This window comes from Microtus oregoni, unplaced genomic scaffold (assembly GCF_018167655.1).
Source record: "Microtus oregoni isolate MIOR12 unplaced genomic scaffold, Mior012 000032F_ref0000030, whole genome shotgun sequence".
Lineage (NCBI taxonomy): Eukaryota > Metazoa > Chordata > Mammalia > Rodentia > Cricetidae > Microtus > Microtus oregoni.
Genome location: NW_024543091.1, coordinates 21,714,616 through 21,736,868, shown reverse-complemented (window position 1 = coordinate 21,736,868; position 22,253 = coordinate 21,714,616). Strand labels below are relative to the sequence as shown.

The 22,253-nt window shown below is 49.6% G+C and overlaps 2 protein-coding genes across 3 annotated transcripts; one reads left to right on the top strand and one right to left on the bottom strand.

Annotated features, from left to right (window-relative positions):
- Window positions 1-144: 144 nt before the first annotated feature.
- Rasl12 (RAS like family 12) lies at window positions 145-12,075 on the top strand. Of its 2 annotated transcripts, XM_041679663.1 has the most exons (5): window positions 145-330; window positions 2,283-2,339; window positions 7,145-7,218; window positions 7,845-8,035; window positions 10,188-12,075. In XM_041679663.1, the coding sequence occupies exons 1-5, from the start codon at window positions 228-230 to the stop codon at window positions 10,561-10,563; spliced, it is 801 nt and encodes a 266-aa protein (XP_041535597.1). In that variant the 5' UTR covers window positions 145-227; the 3' UTR covers window positions 10,564-12,075. The 2 variants fall into 2 exon arrangements, with proteins under 2 accessions (XP_041535597.1, XP_041535599.1); XM_041679665.1 differs by lacking the exon at window positions 2,283-2,339.
- Window positions 12,076-12,105: 30 nt separating this feature from the next.
- Window positions 12,106-20,673, bottom strand: Slc51b (solute carrier family 51 subunit beta). Its single transcript, XM_041679662.1, has 4 exons — window positions 20,270-20,673; window positions 14,702-14,819; window positions 13,373-13,463; window positions 12,106-12,456 (listed from the first exon to the last, which is right to left on the bottom strand). The coding sequence occupies exons 2-4, from the start codon at window positions 14,787-14,789 to the stop codon at window positions 12,246-12,248; spliced, it is 390 nt and encodes a 129-aa protein (XP_041535596.1). The 5' UTR covers window positions 14,790-14,819; window positions 20,270-20,673; the 3' UTR covers window positions 12,106-12,245.
- Window positions 20,674-22,253: the final 1,580 nt, after the last annotated feature.

The following is a 22,253-nucleotide window of genomic DNA, read 5'->3' as shown; positions in this document are numbered from 1 at the left end:
AAAAAAAAAAAAAAAAAAAAAAAAAAAAAAAAAAAAAATGGCACCAGCAGGGAGCTCTGATCAGAGCTCAACTGCTGTTAAAAGGTGTTTGGAGCGTGAAGGCCACGCCCCATCCACGCCCCTCCTCCAGCAGGCGGACACCGACGGGCGGGCCGGAGGGTGACTGAGGCCGCGCAGCTCGCAGCCCATCAGCCCCCGAGACCGGCGTGGCTATCTGCAGCGTCGCCATGTCGTCGGTGTTCGGCAAGCCCCGAGCGGGCAGCGGGCCGCACAACGTGCCCCTCGAGGTCAACCTGGCCATCCTGGGGCGCCGCGGGGCGGGCAAGTCTGGTGAGTGGCGCGGAGCGCAGAGGATGGGGGCAGCTTCATCCAAGGCTCCCAGAGACTTGCTTCCCCGGGTGGTTGGGTGAGTTCCTGTGACTTTGATTTTTGCCTCAGTTTCTCTGATGCTGGCTCCCACTCCGTCTTGCTACTTTGTTCTCGATTTCCCTATCTCTTTTATCTGCCTTCAGCTGCCTGCTTGGTTCTTCCCCTGCCGCTCTTCTCTTCTCGGTACCTGTGACTCCTGCTGTCCCCCCAAAAATTGTCTCTCTTTGTGTTTCTCTTAGGTCCTCCACTCATCTCCATCCCTGGGACCAGCAGCCAAGTCTTGTCAACTGACACTAAAGAGACCTATTGGCACTGGTCTCCAGCCCTGGGTTCCCTTTGAACTTAGTGGCATCCTTGCTACTCCTTGATCTGGACTGTCCCACCCCCTCACCACTTCCTCCAAGAGACTTGGTAGAAGTCAGTAGAGATTAGAATTTCTCAGGCTCACTCCCCCACTGCCAACCCTTGGAACTGTGAAACAGATTATTTTCTTATCAAATGTATTTGTTTCAAGCCAGACCCCTCTTGACTTTCTGGAAACGTGAGAGTATGGTCCCAGGTGCCAGGGAGTTGTCCTTGAGGAACCTGGACCTTGGGCTTCCCACCACTGAGACAATTTCTGTCAAACCTGAGCTTCACTACTTCTTAGAGCTATCACAGAGACCTCCAAAAGGAGGGTTTGCCCTGCCACCTGCCACTGAAAGCCCCAGACAGCTGAAGATGGGGGACAGAAGGGGCTCCCCTGGCTGTTCAGTTGCAGCCGGCAGTGAATGCTGTGGCTTTCCTTCTCTTTGTCTCTCTGAGATCCCCAGGGAAACTGTTCTGAGTTTGAAGCCAGCACTCCAGGCTCAGAGGGGAGACCCAGAACACGAATTTCCTTTGAAAACCAGCCTGTCCCCAGCAACTCGGTCAATACCATAGGCCGACTAGTGACTAAACAGATGAAGGAATTATTTTTTATTTTGATGCAGAGTCTCGTGTAGCCCAGGTTGGCCTGGGACTAGTTAGGAAGCCACGAATGACCTCGTAGTCCTAATTCTACGCCTCCACCTTCCGAGTGCTGGACTTGTAAACCGCACTACCATTGCTGGTTTACGTAATCCTGGGGAATGTAGCCCAGTGCTTCATGCCTGGTAGGCAAGCACTCTACCAACGCGGCTACAGCACCAGAAAGTTTAAAGTATGTATTCCCTGTCTATTAGTTTGCAAATTGGCAGTGTTAGGAATCCTTCAAAAGAATTTTATTTTTAACCCTATCAAGAGCCCAGCATAATATATTTGGCTGACCCTTGCCTTTACACGGCACGCTCTGAACAGAAGCAATCCTATTAGTGCACTCTACTTGGGAGAGAGAACTACTTTTTCAAGGCTTCCGTTCTCAAGAGCTACCCCAGAGGGTCTGGAAATCCCACCGAGAGCAAAAGCCCTAGGTGTAGAGGACTCAAACTGTAGTGTGTTTACTTGGGACTTAATCTGTCCTGGACCTTGTCTGGAAAACTCATACCCTCGGGTTCAGATCTTCCTAGCAATAGTCAGTCAGTTCTTCACTTACTGTCTTTGACCTTTGAACTGAGACATATCCCTTCAGTTGGGGGTCTCGCTAGTCCTCAAAATAGCTTGACCCTGGATTTGGTTGTTCAGAGACACACCTCAGTGAGACATGCCTTTTGCTGCCTTTCTTGCTCTTAGTAACTTTTAGAAAATAATCCTAGGGTTCATGCAATTAGTGGGGCTTGGCACTTCATTTCTACACCTTCTGAGCCAATTCCTCTGCTCTGTAGCCTGAGGCCTTTGGAAAGCCAAGCTTGGGGTCAGCCAGAGACCGCAGAGGTCTAAAGTGAGAGGGACAGTGTCCTGGGGGCTAGCCAGAGACCCAGCAGGAGTCTGAGACCACCTCTTTCCTCTTTCTGCAGCCCTGACAGTGAAGTTTCTCACCAAGAGGTTTATCAGCGAATATGACCCCAATTTGGGTAAGACAGCATTCCTCTCTGAGCCTCCTGCTGCCTGGGCCCCACCTGGATGTTCCCCTGGGGTCTCCCCATGGGTGGGCCCTGGCTAGCACTGTGCATCTCAGGGTGGAAGGGTGGGATCACTGGGATGATTCAATGCACACCAAACAACTGGGGGGCCGGTCCAGTTCAAGGGCCTGAGACTGTTTGCCCTAAACTGTGCAAAGCAACGAGACTGTAGAAGAATGTTTCTTCTTAAATAGCAGGATGTCCACATCCAAACAGGCACAGTTCTTCAAAATGTTCACTCCATGTTCTCCCGAGAGCAGCCAGACGAGCTATTTAAGGCATTCTCTACCGGTGCTGAACATTCTTTGAACCAGGGAACATTCATTTTGTTTTAGATTTAAGAATTTATTTTATTTTATGTTGATGAATGTTCTGCCTGCATGTGTACCTGTGTCCCATGTGTGTGCCTGGTGCCTGTGGAGGTCAGAGGAGGGCATCGGATCCCCTGAAACTGGAGTGACAGATGATTGTGAACCACCATATGGGTACTGGGGATGGAGCTGGGTCCTCTGCAAGAGTAACAACTGTTCTCAACACTGAGCCATCCTCTCCCCCACTAAAATTCATTGTGAAAAGCTAAGTTTGAGTGCTGGCTCTGCCATTTATTGGCTGGGTAACTTTGAGACAGTCACTTAATCTCTCTGAGCTACCATTTCCTCATCTCCCAAAGGAGCATAGGCATAGCTGTATCAGAGACTCACTGTGAGGATTAGGAACACAGTACGTACACACTAGGCAGTGCTTGACCCCAATAGACTCTTGGTGCATATTTTCTTTTTTCTTCCTCCTTAAATGGCTTCCCATGCGTGCTGCCGAGAGTCCCCCCACATTCGTGAGGTCTATGTTGTGAAACTTATTTTTAACAGAAGAACCATCCCCTAAAATAAACTCTTACATGGAACCCTAATACCCAAGACAAACAAAATTAGAATCTGCTTAGCATCAAAGTCACTTCTAGCTCTCGTTCATAATATCCTTATTTATAAACCGTCCATTGAGAACAATGAGATGTCTGAATGAGCGTAGCCTTTTGAAAATGGTGTCGAGTTGTCTCCCCATTCAAAAATATCAAATAAAGTATTGGTGGGACCAAAAGGGGAGGGCATGTCTCCGGCACATGTGACTGAAACAGCTCTTTATAAGAAAGAACCTGAGGCAGAGGGAACTCAGTGACTCACCTAACCTCACAGAACCCCCTCAGGTTCAAAGGAAGGAGAAGGTCCACTCACTTCCTGTCTGTGGACTCAGAAGTAGGGGTGCATAGGGCCCTGGGCTCTCTGAGCCTCAGTTTCCCCATATGGAGGGTGGGACTGAGTTGTCTGTGCTGGAGCTGTGTCTTGTTGTGGGCTATGACTAAAGCTGCTGGGAGCTAGAGACTGCATAGAAGGGCTCTGCCTATGTTCTGCCTTGCGTGGGCAAGGGGTACTAGAATGTTCTTGCCTGGCTCCACTGGGAACAACAGCTTCTTACGTCATTTGCTTCCATCCTGTTCCTGCAAGGACACGGATGCTCATTGTGTCTGAGGTGCCACCTTATCTGACAGAACTTCTTTGGTGCCTTTTATAAAAATACTATTTTAAGGACATCAAAGTGCCCAGAGTCAAGGTAGGCTTGACTACTATACCACTATACCTGGGTGAGAAGCTTCCATTCAAGCTCCTGAGGTCAGTCACCGGACGACTTGAGGCTTCATGCAACTTTTCATATCTGTGCTAGAATTCCTACGGAATAGGATACTTCAGGTCAGATATAGCTGGAGGTCCAGCAGTCTCATCATTAGCCAGGAACGAAGGGGTCACAGGGGGAGGCATCCCAGAAGGCCCAATTTCATTTCCACCCCATTACTGGGGACTAAATGAACATCTTGTATCATGCATGCATGCTAGCACACTCTGCCTTTGATTTGTAGTCCCCCCCCCCATATACACACACTTTTTTTTTCTCCCAATTTTAAGATAAGGTCTCACTACATCACACAGGCTTGTTTGAACTCATTCCGTAGCCCAGGAAGGGACTGACCTTACAATCCTCCTGCCTCAGCCTCCTAAAACAACCTTGTCACCTTTCTACAGTGGAGACAACAGGAGATCAGGAGGCTCACCAGGAGGGCTACGGCTAGAGTAATACTTGTCACCAGGCAAGGCAGGACTTTGATTGGAGGGAATGCCTAAGGGGCAACTAGGGCTGGAAAATAAAATGTCTGAACACAATGCAGGCATCCAGCGACAGCTCTTCTTGGGCCAAATATAGTTACACATTTGGGGCATATTTTCCATTAGTTTTTTTTCCTCTTTGGATAAGAGCAGCTATTTATCCAAGTCCCCAAAGCAGGCTGGGGACGAAGAGCTGTCTGTGACTCATGTTGAATGTTAGTGGGCCTGGCCTGTGTCCAGGTCTGCTTGAGTGCCAGCGGCCCTCAGGGAGGAGTGTGTGACTACATTCAGTCAGGGCTAGGGGTGCTGTTCTCACAGTGACCACGGCCAGGAAGGCAGAGGACACCTCAGATCTGCCTAGAGGGGTCACCTAGGGAAAGGTGGGGACCGAAAGTGTACTCATCCTCACGTACACATGCCAGGGAAGACTGGGAGTAAGAGAAGCAACTGTTAGCATGCCAGTGACATTTCTGTACGCCTGGCCACATTCTGATTTCTTGGGTTTAAAGTCATAAGACTAAAAAAAGAAAAAAAAAACTGGTGGAATCCAAATAAGGTCAGTAATTTAGTTCATAGTACAGAACCAGCATCAGTTTCCTGGTTTGGCGATTGAGCTGTGGTTATATAAGGTGCTGTGCTAATACTGAGGGAAGCAGGGTGAAGAGCAGGTAGGAACTCCGTTAGTTTGTAACTTCTATTTGAGTTTAAAATTATTTCTTTGTAAAATAAGTCAGCATGAGGGTTAAGGATATAACTCTGTCAGTAAAGTGCCTGCAGTATCAGCGTGAGAACTTGAGTTCAGAGCCCCAGCACCCATGTGTAAGCTGGGTGTGGTGGCATGCATCTGTAATTCCACCACTGGGGGATGCAGAGACAGGTGGATCCCTAGAGTGGAATGACATCTATCTGGTCACTTCTGGTTCAGAGGAAAACCATGGCTCAAAAAGTAAGGTGGAGGAGTGAGGCTGGAGATGGCTCAGTGGTCATCGGCAGTTACTGCTCTTTCAGGGGATCCAAGTCCTGTTTCTAGCACTGTGTTGGATGCTCATAACTGTCTATAACTCTAGTTTTGGAGATTCAGTGCTCTCTTCTGGCCTCTGTGGGCACCGCACACATCTTGTGTGTGCACACGTATGCATGCACGCACACACACACACATAAGTAAAAATAAATGTAGAACCTCTTTAAAAAATAATAAAGTGAAAAGAGGTTGAAGAAGACACCGGATGTCAAACTTTGACCTCTACACATACATGCACACATGAATATGCACATATACATGCACACTTCATATACTTACCTACATAAATAAAAACAGAAGGAGAAAAAAATTACCTGGGAATGTGGACCTGCCCTGTTAACTTGGAGGTCCTTCACATTTCTCCCTGCCATTTTCAGGTATTTATTATGGGCCAGGCCCCAAGCCTGGAGAACCAAGCAGTCCTTCCACAGTCCTGGAAGATAGGGCTGTTAAATGTGCTAGCTCATGGGCAAGCCAAGCAGAGTGAAGGCTTGAAAACTGTTAGCTCTGGCCGGGCAGTAGTGCACGCCTTTAATCAAGCACTTGGGAGGCAGAGGCAGGCAGATCTCTGAGTCTGATGCAGCCTGGTCTATAGAGTGAGTTCCAGAGCAGCCAGGGCTACACAGAGAAACCCTGTCTCAAAAAAAAGGAAGAGAGAAAGAGAGAGAAAAAGAGAGAGAGAGAGAGAGACAGACAGAGAGAGAGAGAGAGGGGAAAAGGGAAAAAAGTGAAAGAAAAAAGAAAAGGAAGTTGGGGAAGGGTGCAGTGTATGTGTGTGCTGTGTTCATGCAGGAGTGTGTGCAAGTTTGCAGATCTGTATGCACACAGAGGCCAGAGAGGCATTAAAGCATCTTGCTTTTTGCTTTATTCCTTGGAGACTGGGGTCTCTATGAGCCCCGGGAAATGCTGACAGTCAAGGGTCCCCAGCGATCCTCCTGTCTCAGCTTCGCAGGGCGGGGATTACAGGCACTCAAACACCAATGACTGACTTTTTACGTGGGTGCCTGGGACTTGAACTCAGGTCTTCATGCTTGTATAACAACCACTTCACCCCACTGAGCTTTCTCCCCGTTTCCCTGAAGTTGGCTTGGATCCAATATCACTTTGTCTATTTGATAAGGATGATTTATAAACCAGTGAAACTTGTGTGTGAGGTCTGACAGCTCTCGCTCCATCCTGTCATAAGCTTTTCTTTCCATTCTCTCCCCTCCTACTGAGGAAAGAAGTCCTTTTTGGGGACTCCCTGTGGACCAGGTAGTATGGTGAAAGGGACATAGAGTGGAGAAAATTGAGGTTCTTAGAGGAAGCCCTAAGGCTTTGCTACTGAGCCAATGGGTCGCACACTCCACACCACGGGCCTTGTGCATGGATTCAGAAATAGCCTGTCCCCCAGGGGATGGTATATAGTGGTCTCTGATGCTTCAAGCCTGACAAATGAAGAGGGACAGTGGCCTGGTAGCAGCTCCCGAGGGCCAGTCAAGGCTACACTGGAGTCCAGCACAGAAGGAATCTGGGACATTGACTTTGTCTATTATTTGAGTGGGCTGCCATGCCTCTGACCTGGCTCACCATCTGTGTTGCAGAGGACACCTACAGCTCCGAGGAGACTGTGGACCACCAACCCGTCCACCTGAGGGTCATGGACACTGCAGACCTGGTAACATTATCTCCATTCCCTCAACCTCCCAGAGACGGCAGCAAATCCATGCAGCCTCCCAAGTTCTGACCTCACACGGGAATCTGGATCCCGTTAGGCTCCAGGTTGCTGTGTGGCCCTGAATGGGGCTCTGACTCTTCGGGACCTGAATTGCTGACATCAGCCCAGATATCCTGTGCTGTACGGCTAAGCACACACGTGTGCATGCCTGTTTACACAGACACTCCAACTGGAGTGTGCCAGCCTGTGTCCCCAGCATATCTCTCCAAGTCCTCCCTACCCCTTGCCATGGCTGGAGTCAGTTCTCAGAGGCCAAAGGGGCAGTATGGACCTGACCCAAAACCAGCAGTACTCAGGGACAACAGGTCCTTGGAGGGCCATGCCAAAATCTTTGACTCAGTGCCCAAGGGGCCAAGGTCTCCAGGTCTCTGACTGGGTGGTGGGAGGAGGTTCATGAGACAATGTCTCTTTTCACACTGAGCCAAATCAACACTGAAGTGCCCCTGTGCAGAGATCTGCTGGGGAACAATATATACAGACTCAGGAGGTGGAGAGGACAGCCCAGGTGAAGGCCTTTTCCCCCACATTCTCCTGCCTCTAAGTCGGATTCCTCTCCTTCAATCCAGGACACCCCCAGGAACTGTGAGCGCTATCTGAACTGGGCCCATGCCTTCCTGGTGGTCTATAGCGTCGATAGTCGCCAGAGTTTTGAGGGCAGCAGCAGCTACCTGGAGTTGCTGGCCTTGCATGCCAAGGAGACTCAGCGCAGCTACCCTGCTCTGCTGCTGGGCAACAAGCTGGACATGGCCCAGTACAGGTGGGTGCGGGCATCTTAGCCCTCTTCTCTAAAGCTCGCTTGCATATGAATGCAGAATGATATACCTAGGGATCATTGATGCCAAGAACGGCCGGTGCTGTCAACTTCAGGTAAAGGGATTATGCCGGGAGTTTGTCTCCTAGGTGACCAATGACAGGAAGGGCCACTTGGGGGTGGGCTGGACTCCAATAGGCAAAAGGGAGAAGGCTCCCCTTTGTTTCAGGAGTGTCAGTGGTCTCTTACATCAGCCTTGCCTGAGGCTATGTGACATTCTGCGCACACCTCCCCCCAGCAACTGACTCATCATTTGGTGCCCAACTCCAGTCCCAAGGAGAGGGTCTAATTTGCTCATTGGATCAGGTGTTTGCTTTGCTGTGGTCCAACCAGCCAGCCCTTGCCTCATCCAGTCATGGCACCCCAGGCTTATTGCCACAGTAGGCTGCTGAGGTCAGGCCTCTCTTAGAAAGGCTTAGACTTGAATCAGAGGTCACAGACTGGGCCAGAGGGCAGATCACCGCAGAATCGTCAGCCATGTTTTGCTTGGCTGGCACAATGTTTGCAATGACTTGGAATTGGAATGCTTTGAGGTGGGGCCTGCTTCCTTCAGCTGACCACAGACCCTGCCCCTCCCTGTGGTTTCTACCTCCACCCTCCCCACACATCCAAGTCACCCGCTTGGCCCTGAGGCCCTTGACACCGAGGCCTACACTTGAGCAATGGAACTGAGACTCTCCGACGTGGACATTGTTCCACGTGGCCAGTACACCTGCTGGGCGTGGTGCCTTCTGCTAGTCCCGGTCTGCTCTTAGCTTGCTCTTGCTCTCCCAGATCCCAGAGGCCCAGTGACTGAGGTTTGGATTTGTTCTGATCACGTCACTCAGGCAGAGGGAGAAGAGAGTTGCAGTTTTCCTGAAAGGGAACTGTGATGGTATGGGGCCTTCTTCGTGGGAGGTCCAACCGTCAGTCTGAGAAAAGTTGCATCTTGGGGAATAAGGGAAGTTGTACAGTGGGTACATTGCTGAAGGTGGGCCTTGAAGTAGCTCCGAACCTGGAAGAGCGAGCAGAAGACTGGACAGTGGAATTAGAGGGAGGATGTTCAATACGATACGGAGCGGGGGAGGGTGACTACAGGATGCTGTTTTAACCCCAGTGTTTACCAAAAGAATTGTTGAAAAATGGCTTGCAAGTGATTGAGCAGGAATCCAGGGTTTGAATAAGCAGCCCTGGTTTCCTGGATACAAGACGTGATGATTTACCCCACTTCCTTTTTTGCTGAATGCAACACTAATAGGTTAGGGCTCAGCAGCACACTGGGTCTCCAGTCCCCTTGCTCTCGCTAAATCAACCTTGGTCCAGAAACTTTCCCCATTCCCTGGTATCTCCTCCCATCTTGGGCTGTGCGGTGGTTGGGGCAGCTCATCAATGGGTGGCGGTGAGCAGGAGTCTTGGCCTCAAGTCCCGAGGAGTCCCTGTCTGGATGTACGAGCTTCCCAAGAGCCAGTCTTCATTTTTTCTCTACCTCCATTCCCATGGGACCTTCCACTCGCAAATGTCTATCCTGTCCTCGCAGGAGGCAGAGAGGACCAAAGAGGAGTGCACGCAGCACCCCTGTCCTGTTCCTCTGTGCTCTACCTGCCCTCAGCTGGACAAGCAGACAAAACATCCACAAGCCCCAAGAGTCTGCCAGTAACAGGCTTCCTGAGTAATCTGAGGGGTGCGGCCCCCTTCAATGCAAACTACTGTTCCTTCCTAATGCCAGTCCCTCAAGCTAGGGCTAAGGGTGGCCGTTTCCTGAGGAGACAAGGCAATGGCTTTCTTCCTTTGGCCACAGGCACAGTCCAGCATGGGAGAATTTGGTTTCTTCTTTTCCCTTTTCTTCATATTCATTCCTAAATTCCAGCAACATCAGCTCCCATTTATTCAGTGCTGAGTCCGTGCCAGGGATTACGCTAAGCCCACCATGTAAATTGTCTTTCGTAGTCCTAACAGCTCCCAGAGGTGGGTGCCATTCCCCTGTTGTATTGATGAGAAAAAAGATTCAGAAGGTGAAGATGGGCCCAGACAGCTGGGTGGGGAGATGGGAATGGGGGGACCCTCCCTCCCTGACTCTGAAGGTCACGCTCCTGACTGCCTCACCCTGCTTCCTCGCCAGGCAGGTCACCAAGGCTGAGGGAGCGGCTTTGGCAGGCAGATTCGGGTGCCTGTTTTTTGAGGTCTCTGCCTGCCTGGACTTTGAGCACGTGCAGCACGTCTTCCATGAGGCAGTGCGGGAGGTACGGCGGGGGCTGGAGAAGAACCCCATGGCTCGGCCCCTCTTCATCTCTGAGGAGAAAGCCCTGTCTCACCAGACCCCGCTCACAGCCCGACATGGGCTGGCCAGCTGTACTTTCAACACTCTCTCCACTATCAGCCTGAAGGAGATGCCCACGGTGGCCCAGGCCAAGCTGGTCACTGTGAAGTCATCCCGTGCCCAGAGCAAGCGCAAGGCACCCACCTTGACCCTACTGAAGGGCTTCAAGATCTTCTGAGGACCCTTCTACGGAAAATTTAGGCTTCACTGATGCTCGGGGCTGCAGGGCAGGAACTGGCTTGCCCTCTGCTGAACCAACGGCCCTTATGCTCTGGTAGATAGCAGACTCCACCTCCAGCACCAAGCAGTCTCTACATGCTCACTGTGTGAGCCAGGGGACAGGCAGGGATGCTGCACTGAGTGCCTCCAGGCCTTGGGCTCCACGGTAACCTTTGCAGCCACCACCCTGGAGAGAAACTGTCCCGTTACAAGTCAGAGATCTGGAATCGGCTGCAAGCAGAAAGAACTGCTGTGCATATCCTGTGCCGTGACTTCTGCCTGCTTCAGCCCCTGATAGGTCAGCTGCAGCCTGTTCAAAGCTTTGTCTATGTGAAGGCGGCTAACAGTTTATAGGGTGGCTGGCCCTGAGGTCCTACTGTCTCCTGGTGGTAGAAAGAGGTAGGGCAGTTGTTCAGAGGCCCAGAGCTGGTGCCTCCTGTGTCTTCTGACCTCTCAAAACCCCAGGCTACAAACCTTAGAGCTTATCCAAGAAAAATCCAGTTAAAATAATCCTGTGAAAGCCTGGACAGGGCGTTGAACGGGATGGGAGCATTTCAACTCTCGCTCTCAGTGAAGGGTGCAGAAAGGGGCTTTGGGTTCTCCAGGCTAGGGAGCCTCTAGCATTTTTCCCCACCAGCATTTGGGGGATTCTTGTGTCCACTTTATTAGTAGACCCCCAGGACCCCCCTTCTTGAGCTTAATCACTAAGGCTGCAGAAAGTCATCCTGCCCAGTGATGGTCCCCAGGGAGTCCACAGCTGGCGGGAACAGACACCCCCTGGTGGGCGCCATAGGTGCAATCTGGTCTGGTTGGATCTAGGACCCTCAACAATGGAGCTGAGTGTTCAAAGCCCCTTTTGGGGAGCGAGATCCCTAAGTGTTTGGGATTAATAAGGTGGACTTTTGCACCAACCATTTGGTGTTCTACCAAGTCCCAGATGTGAGAAAGCTGATGGGCAGGGCTACATCTGTTTCACTGTTTACCACAAACTAAATGAGCTGGTTCAAGAGGGGGCATTAGAAGGACTGAGCCGGGCATCCTCACCTAGGAAGCCTGCTCCTTCGGCTCCCAGCCAACAGGCCAACAGACCCAGGAGCTTGGACTGAAATGTCTCTAACCCAGTCTTCAGCTCTGTTCTATTGCTGGAGATGCTGAGGCCATGGGGAGCATGTGCTACAAGGTCTGGTCCTGTGACCTGACCAACAGGCCAGCTCTGAACTTTGTACTTTCTTATTTTTTTAAATACAGGGTCTCTCTAGTATGTAGCTCTGGCTGTCCTGGAGCTCACTATGCAAACGAGGCTTGAGTTGAACTCACAGAGATCCACCTGCCTCAGCCCTCCTAGTGCTGGAATTAAAGCTTCCACTACACACACGACTGAACTTTGTACATTTGATCCAAGCCACTAGTGTGTGCTTTGTAGAACACCAGCATTTGAACTGCCCACCCGGAGAAGCATTTTAATAAAAGACTTTTTTAAAATAACGAACTTTTGTCTGGTTGTGGTTTGTTTATTGTGTCTGTTGAAAATAAGTTAGGCTGACTGGACGTTACCGTCCAGCCTGAGGGGTTTGAGGCCACAGAGCTGGGCTCAGACCACAGTCACGTTCTGGCTGGGGTAGTGTGTTTTCTCGGCGCCCCCTAGCTCTCAGTTTCCTGTGGGTCGGGTAGAAAGAAGATCTGCGCTGCGTCTTTCTCGTTCAGTTCAGTTTCCCCCAGGGGCAAGTCTGGCTTCTCTGAGATCAGTGTCTCTTTTAGATGGCTCGGGCTGCTGTTTTCTTTCATTCTGAAATCGTCCGGGTGGTGCAGCGTTTCTGGTGTTTCTTTGTCTTGGGACTGCTTCTTGCGGTTTCTGGGGGAGAGGAAATAGTGTTGATCAGGGATGCGGAGCGGCTGGGTCAGGACCGAGTGGTTAGAGAGCTTGAGGGGAGATCCTCTGTACAGAAGTGGCAGTGGCCGAGTGGCTCCCACTTTTATATCTAGCATCTCTCTGCAAGGCTACCTGGGAGCTAAGTGTTGATTGAAGCCCTTCCCCCTTAGAGATGAGGAAGTCTCATACACGCATTGTACATTTAAATCTACCTATTCTGAGCCCTGTGACTTTCCTCCAAACCACGCTATCCTGATCCCAGGGCTGTCATCTTACTTAGTACAGGTTCTACAGATTCTTAGTTCATGCTCTGTTCCTAAGATGCTGCCAGAAACCCTAACTAACCTTCAATCTCTCACTCTCCTTGTTTCTCCAAACAGGCTTGCCCACGCTGTTAGTCATGCATGTGAGACCCAACCCTGCACACAGCTCCTGTTGCCTACTTCCTCAGCCTGACAGTCTTTCTGCTAATTCTTGACCATCTCTCCTTTCTCCAAGCTGGTTTACTTTAGGAACTCCTAGGCTTCCTGAAGGCCACGGTGGAAGGACCTGAGCACCAGAGAATCCGCCTGCTGGCCCACAAGGGAGCAGGCCTCCCTGTTGCCCCTGTGGACAGCCACCTTGTCCCTCAGTTGAGTTTGCTGAGAGAAATCCTTCCTGACAGGGTAAGAGGGGCTGGGACCACTTAAAGGGTGACACCTTCTGAGTCATTCCAAATTGCTGGCCAGGGCTAGGGGATTGGAATCAGAGGCAGCTGTGGGTTGTTTGTTTAATAGCTTTGGTCCCTGGCAGCAAAAAGTGAAGAGCCAGTTTCCCTAAGTGACTCCTTCTTAGATTGCCATCTAGGAAGGAAGCCCCGCCCCTCCCTCTGGAGACCCACTCCAGACCAACCCCTCACCTGTTTGCCAGGATGCTCCGTCTCAGGAGGAACATGCTTATCGCTGCCACCAGGATTGCCAGAACCAGCATGGAATAATTCCAAGGAGCCGCTGAGGAGGGACACACAGACATAAATCCTCAGGCCAGGTGACACTCAGACCCACTCACAGCTGGGGCTTGGACTCGGGCCCGTCTCCGATCATTCTTTGTCTCCTGCTATGGAGACCCCATCAAGACCCCTTGCTCTGAGGGAACTGCCCTACTGACCAGTGGGTGAGTGGTGGGGGTGGAGACAGAGCCCTGATCCTATGGGGGAGACAGAGCCCTGATCCTATGGGGGAGACAGCGTTTGGATACTTGCTGGGTAAAGGGGGTGGGAGTGGCAAGGAGGAGGAAATGGGTCACCTTGAACTTCAGTCTTCACCTTCACTACCTTTATGAGGAGGAGGAAGAGAGAGGGAGAGGGAAGTGGTACGTCTAACTGGATGTAGTGACTGCCCGCCAAGGGTAGCTGAAGCAGCAGGCTAGGCTGTGGGAGCTCAGGACATATCAGACTGCTTCCAAGTGAGGCAGGCTCCAGGCTCACAGCTTTTACTTCCCCCTGGCAGGAAGGGCCCTCCACCAAGTGATCTGACAGTGAATTCCTTCCCTTCCTGCAAGGGTTTTTCCCACAGCGAGCCTTTATCAGAATGAGGCTTTCCTTGATTACATTATCTACCTTGCTGTGTAATCCACCCTCCCACCTCCTACCCCCAGCCCCCCTCCCGCTTCCCACCCCCCACCTCCACCTCCCACTCCTACCACACACATTGTATTGAGGTTTGAATTTAGGGATTCCTATTGTGCTAGACAGTCGTATCACCGTTGAATGCCAAACCCTTATTAAGTTCCGAGACAGGATTTCACTAAACTACCCAGGCTGGACTTCAACTCTGTGGCTCAAGCAGGCCTCGAACTTGTGATTACCAAGAAGCTGAGCCTCTTGAGTAGCTAGGATTACAGACCCGGGCTACTGGGCCCAGCTTGCTTCTTTTTTACTATGCACTGGGAACATGTCATACTTTTGGTTGTTGGTTTATTTTCTGTGTCCTTTACTAGAATGGACACTCTGTGTGGGTAGAGACTTGTGTTTGGTTCACTGCTGTAACTAACCCCAGTGCTAGGGACCATACCTAGCACACAGTACAATAGAGGTGACTGATAGCTGAGTAAGTGGCCCATACCCTGAGAAAAAGCAAATGGGCTCAGCTCAACCCCCTGTGATGAGATGCTTAACCTCTCTCCCTTTTGAAGAAAATGTGCCAATTGTGCCGAATTGCTCCACCTCCCCTAGTCTCCCATCACTTACCATCTTCTACACGAAAAACCCAAATCATTTCTTCCAGGAGTTCCTGGGGCACCTCAGGACTGACTGCAGCTCCCTCCACAGTGTCCATGTCCCTGCTCCTGGTTGAGATGTTTCTGGGCTGTGAACAGATAAGTTTTAGAGCCTCTGAGCAAACATCTCTGGCAACAGCAGACAGCTCATCTTGTCCCTGGTCCACCTTCCCTGCTTGTCCAAACGGCCGTCCTATAGCCCACAGTTCTAGGGCTGCAAGAGCCTGAACTGACGCTGACTGTGGTGGTGAACACAGAGGCGACGCTCAGGAGACAGAGTCAGGAGGATTGATAGCTAGTTCTAGGCCTGGGTAACGGGAAGCGTTCCAGATCAGCGTGAGCTGTGTAGGGACTTCCTGTTACCTAAATGACTGACAGGCAGGTAGAACGAAGTACCTTGAAAGAAGCTTATCTTACAAAGCTGATCACCGATTAGAATCTCAACGTTCAAAGGTTGGAATGTTACAAGTCCAGAGCCAGGTTGTCTTGGGCCATCTTTAGCCCCCTCGATGGCTGTATATCACCTGTCTCTCTGGGCATTACCTGTCTCTGGGTATGACCTAGCATCTCTGTGACTAGCAGGTAAATCCTTTGGAATGTGCATACAGACCCCTAGCTCCCCCCACCCAGAAGGCTACGAATGTGGTTCTACAGCAAAGACTTCCTTGCTTTTCTGTACCCTGCCTGATTACCTGATATTTACAATGACACATTTATAAAGTGTCTTGACTTGTGACTTTCTTTGCCCTGTTACTATAGAACTTCATGAGGCCCATGGGAGGCAGAGGCAGGAGGATCTCTGTGAGTTCAAGGCCTGCTTGGTCTCCACAACAAGGTCTGAACCAGCCAGGACTTCATACTGAGACACCCCACCCCCTGATTCCATCCCCAGCTCCCCTACCCCTGCCCACTACAACCCTTCCTGAAACTGCTACCACTTGGAGCGTGGAATTTAGGGTAACTGAGGTCTGTGTTCCTGGGCCATGGTTACTTATATTTGGCTCTAGGATAAACCATTTCTTATCTCCTTTGAAGTGAGATTTATGGGGTTTTGTCCATGACAGCTAGATGGTAGATAGATATATGGATAAAATAAGAATGTGATCCCAGGAGCAGGTGGGACCTGGTCAGAAACCACAGAGGAGAAAGTGGCTCAAATCTTCATGAAAATGCTTAGTGTGCGTGGGAAGGGACAAAGATGCATAGCCAGTGTGAGTTGTGCCACTGGAGGGCAGAGGGGCCCTTGCATAGCCAGTGTGAGTTGTGCCACTGGAGGGCAGAGGGGCCCTTGCATAGCCAGTGTGAGTTGTCCCACTGGAGAGCAAAGGGACCCTTGCAGAGGACTTGAATCGCGTCCCCTTAGTTTGAGCCTGTTTCTGTCCCTGAGAAATAAAGCAAGTAGCTGTAATAGACCAAGCCTTAGATCCCTCAAAACAGACACGCATGTTCACACACATACCCCCTCTTATTGCTACTTCACCCAAGATTTTCTGTCCCTGTATTTAAAGGAACAGTGAGGCTAATTTTGACAGCATGTTTCAGCAGAGATTGATGTATTTGGGTGTTTTTACATTTTTTGATACCAGGCCTTTGAAAAATGGGTGTAAAATTTATGCTTGTAGCAAGCTGACCTTAAGGCCCATTAGCCACGGTTCAGTGCTCAGTAACGCGTGGCTGGAGGCTATTGTACTGAGCAGTTCTGGCCTTGACCAGCAGCTGTTCCTCCTGACTGCTCTACAGGTTCTTGTCACCTACAAAAGCTTTGTAATCTTAAAAACCTCGTGTTTTAAGTAAGCTTACAAGTTAGTGCGATACCACATTTACAGCTCTTCTCAACTGCGTGTGGCCTGTGGGCTGTGAGTTGAACACTCCTGGCAGATTAGCTTAACCAAGGAGACAAAACCCTTGCGAAAATTCTAAGTCTGGATGGATAAACTGGCTCAGTTGGTAAAGGTGTTTGCCACGAAGCCTGACGGCTACACAGAGTTCAATCCCCAGGCCCTGCATGGCGGAAGAAGAGAACCAACTCTCGTAAGTTGTCCTTTGACCTCTACATGTGAGGCATGGCATGGGAGCACCCCCCCATCTCAAACAAATGTAATAAAAACTGTCCTCAAGGAGGACATGCCATACCACTTATCAAAACTGAAAACGTGGGGCCGGGCGGTGGTGGCGCACACCTTTAATCCCAGCACTTTAATCCCAGAGGCAGGCGGATCTCTGTGAGTTCGAGGCCAGCCTGGTCTACAAGAGCTAGTTCCAGGACAGGAACCAAAAAAGCTACGGAGAAACCCTGTCTCGAAAAAAAAACTGAAAATGTGTTTTCCTAGAACAACTTTTAAGGGACGTGTTAAATACAATAGGATAGTTGCCTCTGAGAAAGGAAGAAAGGGGGAATAGAAATCAAACAATATTAAAAGTAAATAATTGAAGACATAAAACAGAAGAAGGGTGTGGAATAGATCTGTCATGAAAACATGTCCTGGGCACTCATGAGAGCCACCGAAGGCAACAAGTTTACATGGTCTCAAGGGCAGGGGTTCTACAGCTCTGCCTGAGACAGCTGTTGTATGTGCAGCCTGGAACTTTCTCAAACAACCGGATGGCAGACAGCCAAAGGGAAACAAAAGGACCAGACTGACACTAGAGTTTTCTCTGGCACTAAGTCCTCTTTAAAAAAAAAAAGGGGGGGGGGGGCTGGAGAGATGGCTCAGTGGTTAAGAGCACTGACTGCTCTTCCAAAGGACCTGGGTTCAATTCCCAGCACCCACATGGCAGCTCACAACTGTCTGAAGATCCAGTTGCAGGGGATCTGACACCTTCACACCAATGCACATAAAATAAACTATAAAAAATATTTTAAAAAAAACCATAAAAACCACCGACAGACTGGGAGGAAATATTTTGACATGAATATAAGAGTTAAGCTTCCTCAGCTAAGTTTAGGCACTCACTCATGCGCATAAGTAGGGACGAACTGTGGGTGGGAAAGAAAAACCCTTTGGGAGCTGGACAGATGACTCAGGGACTAAAAGCAAGTCCTGCTCTTGTAAAACATCAGTTCTCAACCTGTAAGTCTCGACCCCTTTGGGGGTTGCATATCAGATATTTACATTACCACTCATAGCAGAAGCAAAATTATATTTCTGAAGTAGCAGCAAAATAATCTTATGGTTGGAGGTCACCACAGCATGAGGAACTGTATTAAAGGGTTGCAGCGATAGGAAGGTTGAGAACCACTGTTGTAAAGGGACTGGGTTCAATTCTCAGCACTTAGATCAGTGTGACCTACGTGGTACTATAGTTCCAGAGGATCCAACACCCTCTCCTGGCTTCTACAAGTGCATGCACACACGTGCACATGTGCATACACACATACATACATACAAAATTAAAAATAAAATAAATCTTTAAGAAAAAGTAAAGATTTAAGATATTTTAGGACTCAGATGCCTACTTCCCACTTCCTTGATTAGGGTTGTGATAGAAAAGACAAAGTCATGCGGATGGCTAATCAATGAGATCTGGCTCCCTTTGACTGTCCAGAATGCCACACTAGGGAGAACGAGGCAGTCCAGCCAGTTGCAGTGCCTATATTAATAATATTAGATTAACCCTGCTCCCCACACCCATAGAAAAGAACAGGGATGTCTAGGTAGCAAACACTGTCTTCTTCTGGGGACTGTGATAGAGCCTAGACACGTGCATGTGACATTGACTTTGAAAACTTCTGTACATATTAGATTTCTTTTGAGTGTGCCACTCATTCATAAAAACAAGGTGTGTAATTCCTGTGTGTGTTGCTGGAGATCAAGCCAAGGGCCTTACACATGCTAGGTGAGTAAGAACTCTACCACTGACCTACAATACCTACATTTTTTCTAGTTTTATTGATTTTATGTATATGGGTGTTTTGCCTGCATGTTTTACCACTTTCGTGCCTGGTACCCTCAGAGGTCAGAAGAATGCTGGATCCCTTGGAACTGGAGTTACAGGCAGTTGTGAGCTACCACGTGGGGTTGGGAATCAAACTCCTGTCCTTTGGAAGGGCAGTCAAGATTCTTAGCCAATGAACCTTCTCAACTCCTACATTTTTATGTGTGTGTATTCTGCACACTTAAATGCACGTTTCAATTTGATACATGTCATATACTTTTCTGAAAGAACAATTCTGACTTGGGATATTTAATTCATGGACTAAGTGTGTGAAGATGCATGCATGCTTGAGCTGTAGCTCAGTGGCTGAGTGTTGGCCTAGCATAAATGAGTTCCTGAGCCAAATTCCCAGGAGACGTTGGGATAGCGACAGAGATGGAGGAAGAGGGATCCCGAGAGGGATGGAGATGGGAAGCGGTGAGACAGCTCCAAACCCAAGCCCTCCCACTCTGAGATACCACAGCAACAAAAGGCTTTCTGTCATGCCCTGACCCCCGTCCGCATCTATTACCATCTAAAGGGTGTTATCTATTAGCTTCTGTGATCAAATCCGTGTATGAAGGCCGTGCGTCTTTAATAGAGTGTCTTATCCTCTCTAGGTGGGAAGGGGACCATTGCGGCTGTCACCCTCTGTACACTGTCAACTCACATAGTAAACCAAGGTCCTTTGCTTCCGTCGTTGACAGCACAACCAAAGTTTCGAAAACTGAAAATGGTGTGTTTGTGGGTGCACGGGTGGAGAGAGCAGTAATAGTAATATGGAATGTACCAACGGCAGCAACAGATTTTCCAGGTTCCACAGCCATCTGAGCCGAACTGTAGAGCTATCCCATCTGAGCGAAACTGTGAAGCTGTCCAGCACAATCCATTAAAAGTGTGTGTGTGTGGGGGGGGGGGCTGAAGCAATGGTTCAGCTGTTAAGAGCATGTGTTGCTCTTGCAGAGGACTGGGGTTGGATTTCCAGGACCTGCAGGACAGCTCACAACCGTCTGTAACTCCAGTTCCAGGATTGAACACTGGCTTCTGGCTTCTGAGGACACTGTACATGCATGCTGCACAGACATACGGTAGGCAAAATACTCATAAACATAAAATAGTGTTTTAAAAAGTAAAACTCGGCCAGGTGGTGGTAGTGCGCATCTTTAATCCCAGCACTCGGGAGGCAGAGGCAGGCGGATCTCTGTGAGTTCGAGGCCAACCTGGTCTACAAAGAGCTAGTTCCAGGACAGGCTCCAAAGCTACAGATACCCTGTCTCAAAACACCAAAAAAAAAAAAAAAAAAAAAAAAAAAAAAACCAACAACAACAAAAAAACCGTAAAACTCAATTTCTCAGAAACAGCAAAGTTTAGTTACTCTCATGGTACCTGGCACAGACTATATCATTACTAAATTAATCTCCATGCTTCCTGTGCATGCCACTTAGTTTTCCCAATGTCCTTGTCCTGGTCACGATCCTGCCCAGAACATCACATTGCAGTGAGGTACCACGTTCCTTTGCTTCTTCTATCACATCCTTTCATTTTAAACAGAGCTTACCCGTTGCTGTGATTCCTGCCACAGGCCTTGGGCCACCCATCCCCACAGCAGACTGAGATAACTTACCTGGATCTGGAATTCTTGGGACCTCAGGCTGGGTGGTGGTGGCAGCCTTGGTTTCTGGGTTTTCCTCTTCTTCCTCTCAGGAACCTGGGGCAGTCCTTGCACGGGAACTCTCCCCGGGAATGTCCAGCTGTAGCGAGACGATTCACCTCCAGAGTTCACAGCAGCAAGGGCCTATTTGGTAGCTCTGCCCTTAGCACACGCCCAGGCCTGATGCCTTTGCTGCCATTCCAGGGTGAATGACCTCTTGAATGCATGACCTCCAGTGACAAACTGACTCCACTCGGCTCCCAAGCACCAGGAGCCCAGTATGATCTGTCATATGGAGTTCCCACTCCAGTCCTCTGACTCTTAGTTGTTATCAATCGTTAACCACAGGAGAAGGAGTCAACGCTCCTTCCTTTTACAGCCAGAGCTTTCTCATAGCAAAGGTCATCATATGAACTGAAAGTCAGACTCTGGAAGCCAGGGCTTGGGAAATTGTGTGGTCAGGGATCCACAGAGGAGGAAGCAGGCCAGGAGTGAGGTGCTCCCCACATTAGGTCAGACCTAGTCAATTCTGACAGCTGCCAGTGTGGCCATGTGGAAGCAGGCTGAGTCTGGGTGAATGGTAAGTTCAGGATCCTCTCTGATTTAAGCAGTGGGAAATGTGTGGACGGCAGTGTGGTATAGAGGAAGCGACTCAGCAGATCTTTGAGCTGTATCGACTGCCACACCCTGTGTTTTATAACGCATTCATTTAGTAACTGATTACTGGCTGTGTGGATAGGCCATGGCAGGGGAAGATGCTGTCAGCCCAAGGCACAAACTGCCCAGGGAGATGAACAGGCACAGCCATGATGATCCAAGTGCTGTCCCGAGAACCAACACGGGGGAAGGAGAGAACCAACTCCTAAAAGCTGTCCCCTGACTCCACAGGTGTTTTGTGTCACTGATGTTCCCACACTCGCAAATGTCATAATAATTGCAAACGCACATAATAATTAAAACCAAATAAAAAGATGGGCTGGTGCGATAGCTCAGTAGGTAAAAGGTGCTTTGCCCCCAAGACTGACAATCTGAGTTTGATCTCTAAGACCTACATGGTGGAAGGTGAGAACCAATCCTACAAACTGTCCTCTCACCAATACACGAGTGCTATGACATGCATGTACACACACACACTCACATATGCACACACACACTCTCTCTCTCAATAAATAATAAGTATAGAGATTAAAGTAATAAGCAAGAATAAAGAGATAGGGTGTGGGGAGCCACAGTTATGTCACCATGTTAAAGAAAATAAGCTAAGCACGCAAATTCTTGAGAAAGTGGATTTCAGGATAGTGAGGAAACCAGGAGCTTAAGGGGTTTGAGAAACAAGGAGGTAGCCAGAGAGGAGCAGCCTGTGATGAGGAGAAATGGTGGAAGTCCAGTCAGAGGACCACATGGGACATTTCAGGCAGAGAAGTGACGTGATCCATTGGCATTTGTCTAAGACAGTTTATCCTGCTGAGTGGACAACAGGTAGCAGGAAGCCGAAGGGGGTCAGGGGGCCGCTGGTGACAGTGGAGTCAGTGAGAAGTAAAGGAGATTCGGGGCTTGTTACAGAAAGGAAGGTCTCTGAGAGCAGAGGTCTGAGGAAAAGGAGCTCTGCACTGAACAAGGAATTTATTGGCTCATATTACTAGGGGAGGCAGGGTGGAGCTGGCCCCAGGAATGGCTGGAAGCAAGGTTCAAAGATCCTTAGCCATTTCCTTCTCAGTGCTCCCCCTGCTTCTCTCCTGAGAGCCTCATTACCTCAGCTTGGCCATCACCAGGAAGTTGGGCCAGGCTATGGGAGACCCAAGCCCACACTCTTAGGGGAACGAGTCCGATTGCTTAGTTGGTGTGAACATTCATAGGCCTGTGAATTCTATGTGTTTTGTACTAATTGTTCCAGCTGAGAGGTTAGCTCAGATGGCCAGCTCAAGGGTTAAACTCCTCAAGTCTCCAGGCGTGAGAG

Coding starts and splice junctions, on each gene's coding strand:
- Slc51b (XM_041679662.1), bottom strand. CDS start 14,789: ATGGACACTGTGGAGGGAGCTGCAGTCAGTCCTGAGGTGCCCCAGGAA. Junction 13,464..14,701: donor GGTTTTTCGTGTAGAAGATG/GTAAGTGATGGG, acceptor GTCCCTCCTCAG/CGGCTCCTTGGAATTATTCC. Junction 12,457..13,372: donor CGGAGCATCCTGGCAAACAG/GTGAGGGGTTGG, acceptor CCTCTCCCCCAG/AAACCGCAAGAAGCAGTCCC.
- Rasl12 (XM_041679663.1), top strand. CDS start 228: ATGTCGTCGGTGTTCGGCAAGCCCCGAGCGGGCAGCGGGCCGCACAAC. Junction 331..2,282: donor CCGCGGGGCGGGCAAGTCTG/GTGAGTGGCGCG, acceptor CTCTTTCTGCAG/CCCTGACAGTGAAGTTTCTC. Junction 2,340..7,144: donor CGAATATGACCCCAATTTGG/GTAAGACAGCAT, acceptor TCTGTGTTGCAG/AGGACACCTACAGCTCCGAG.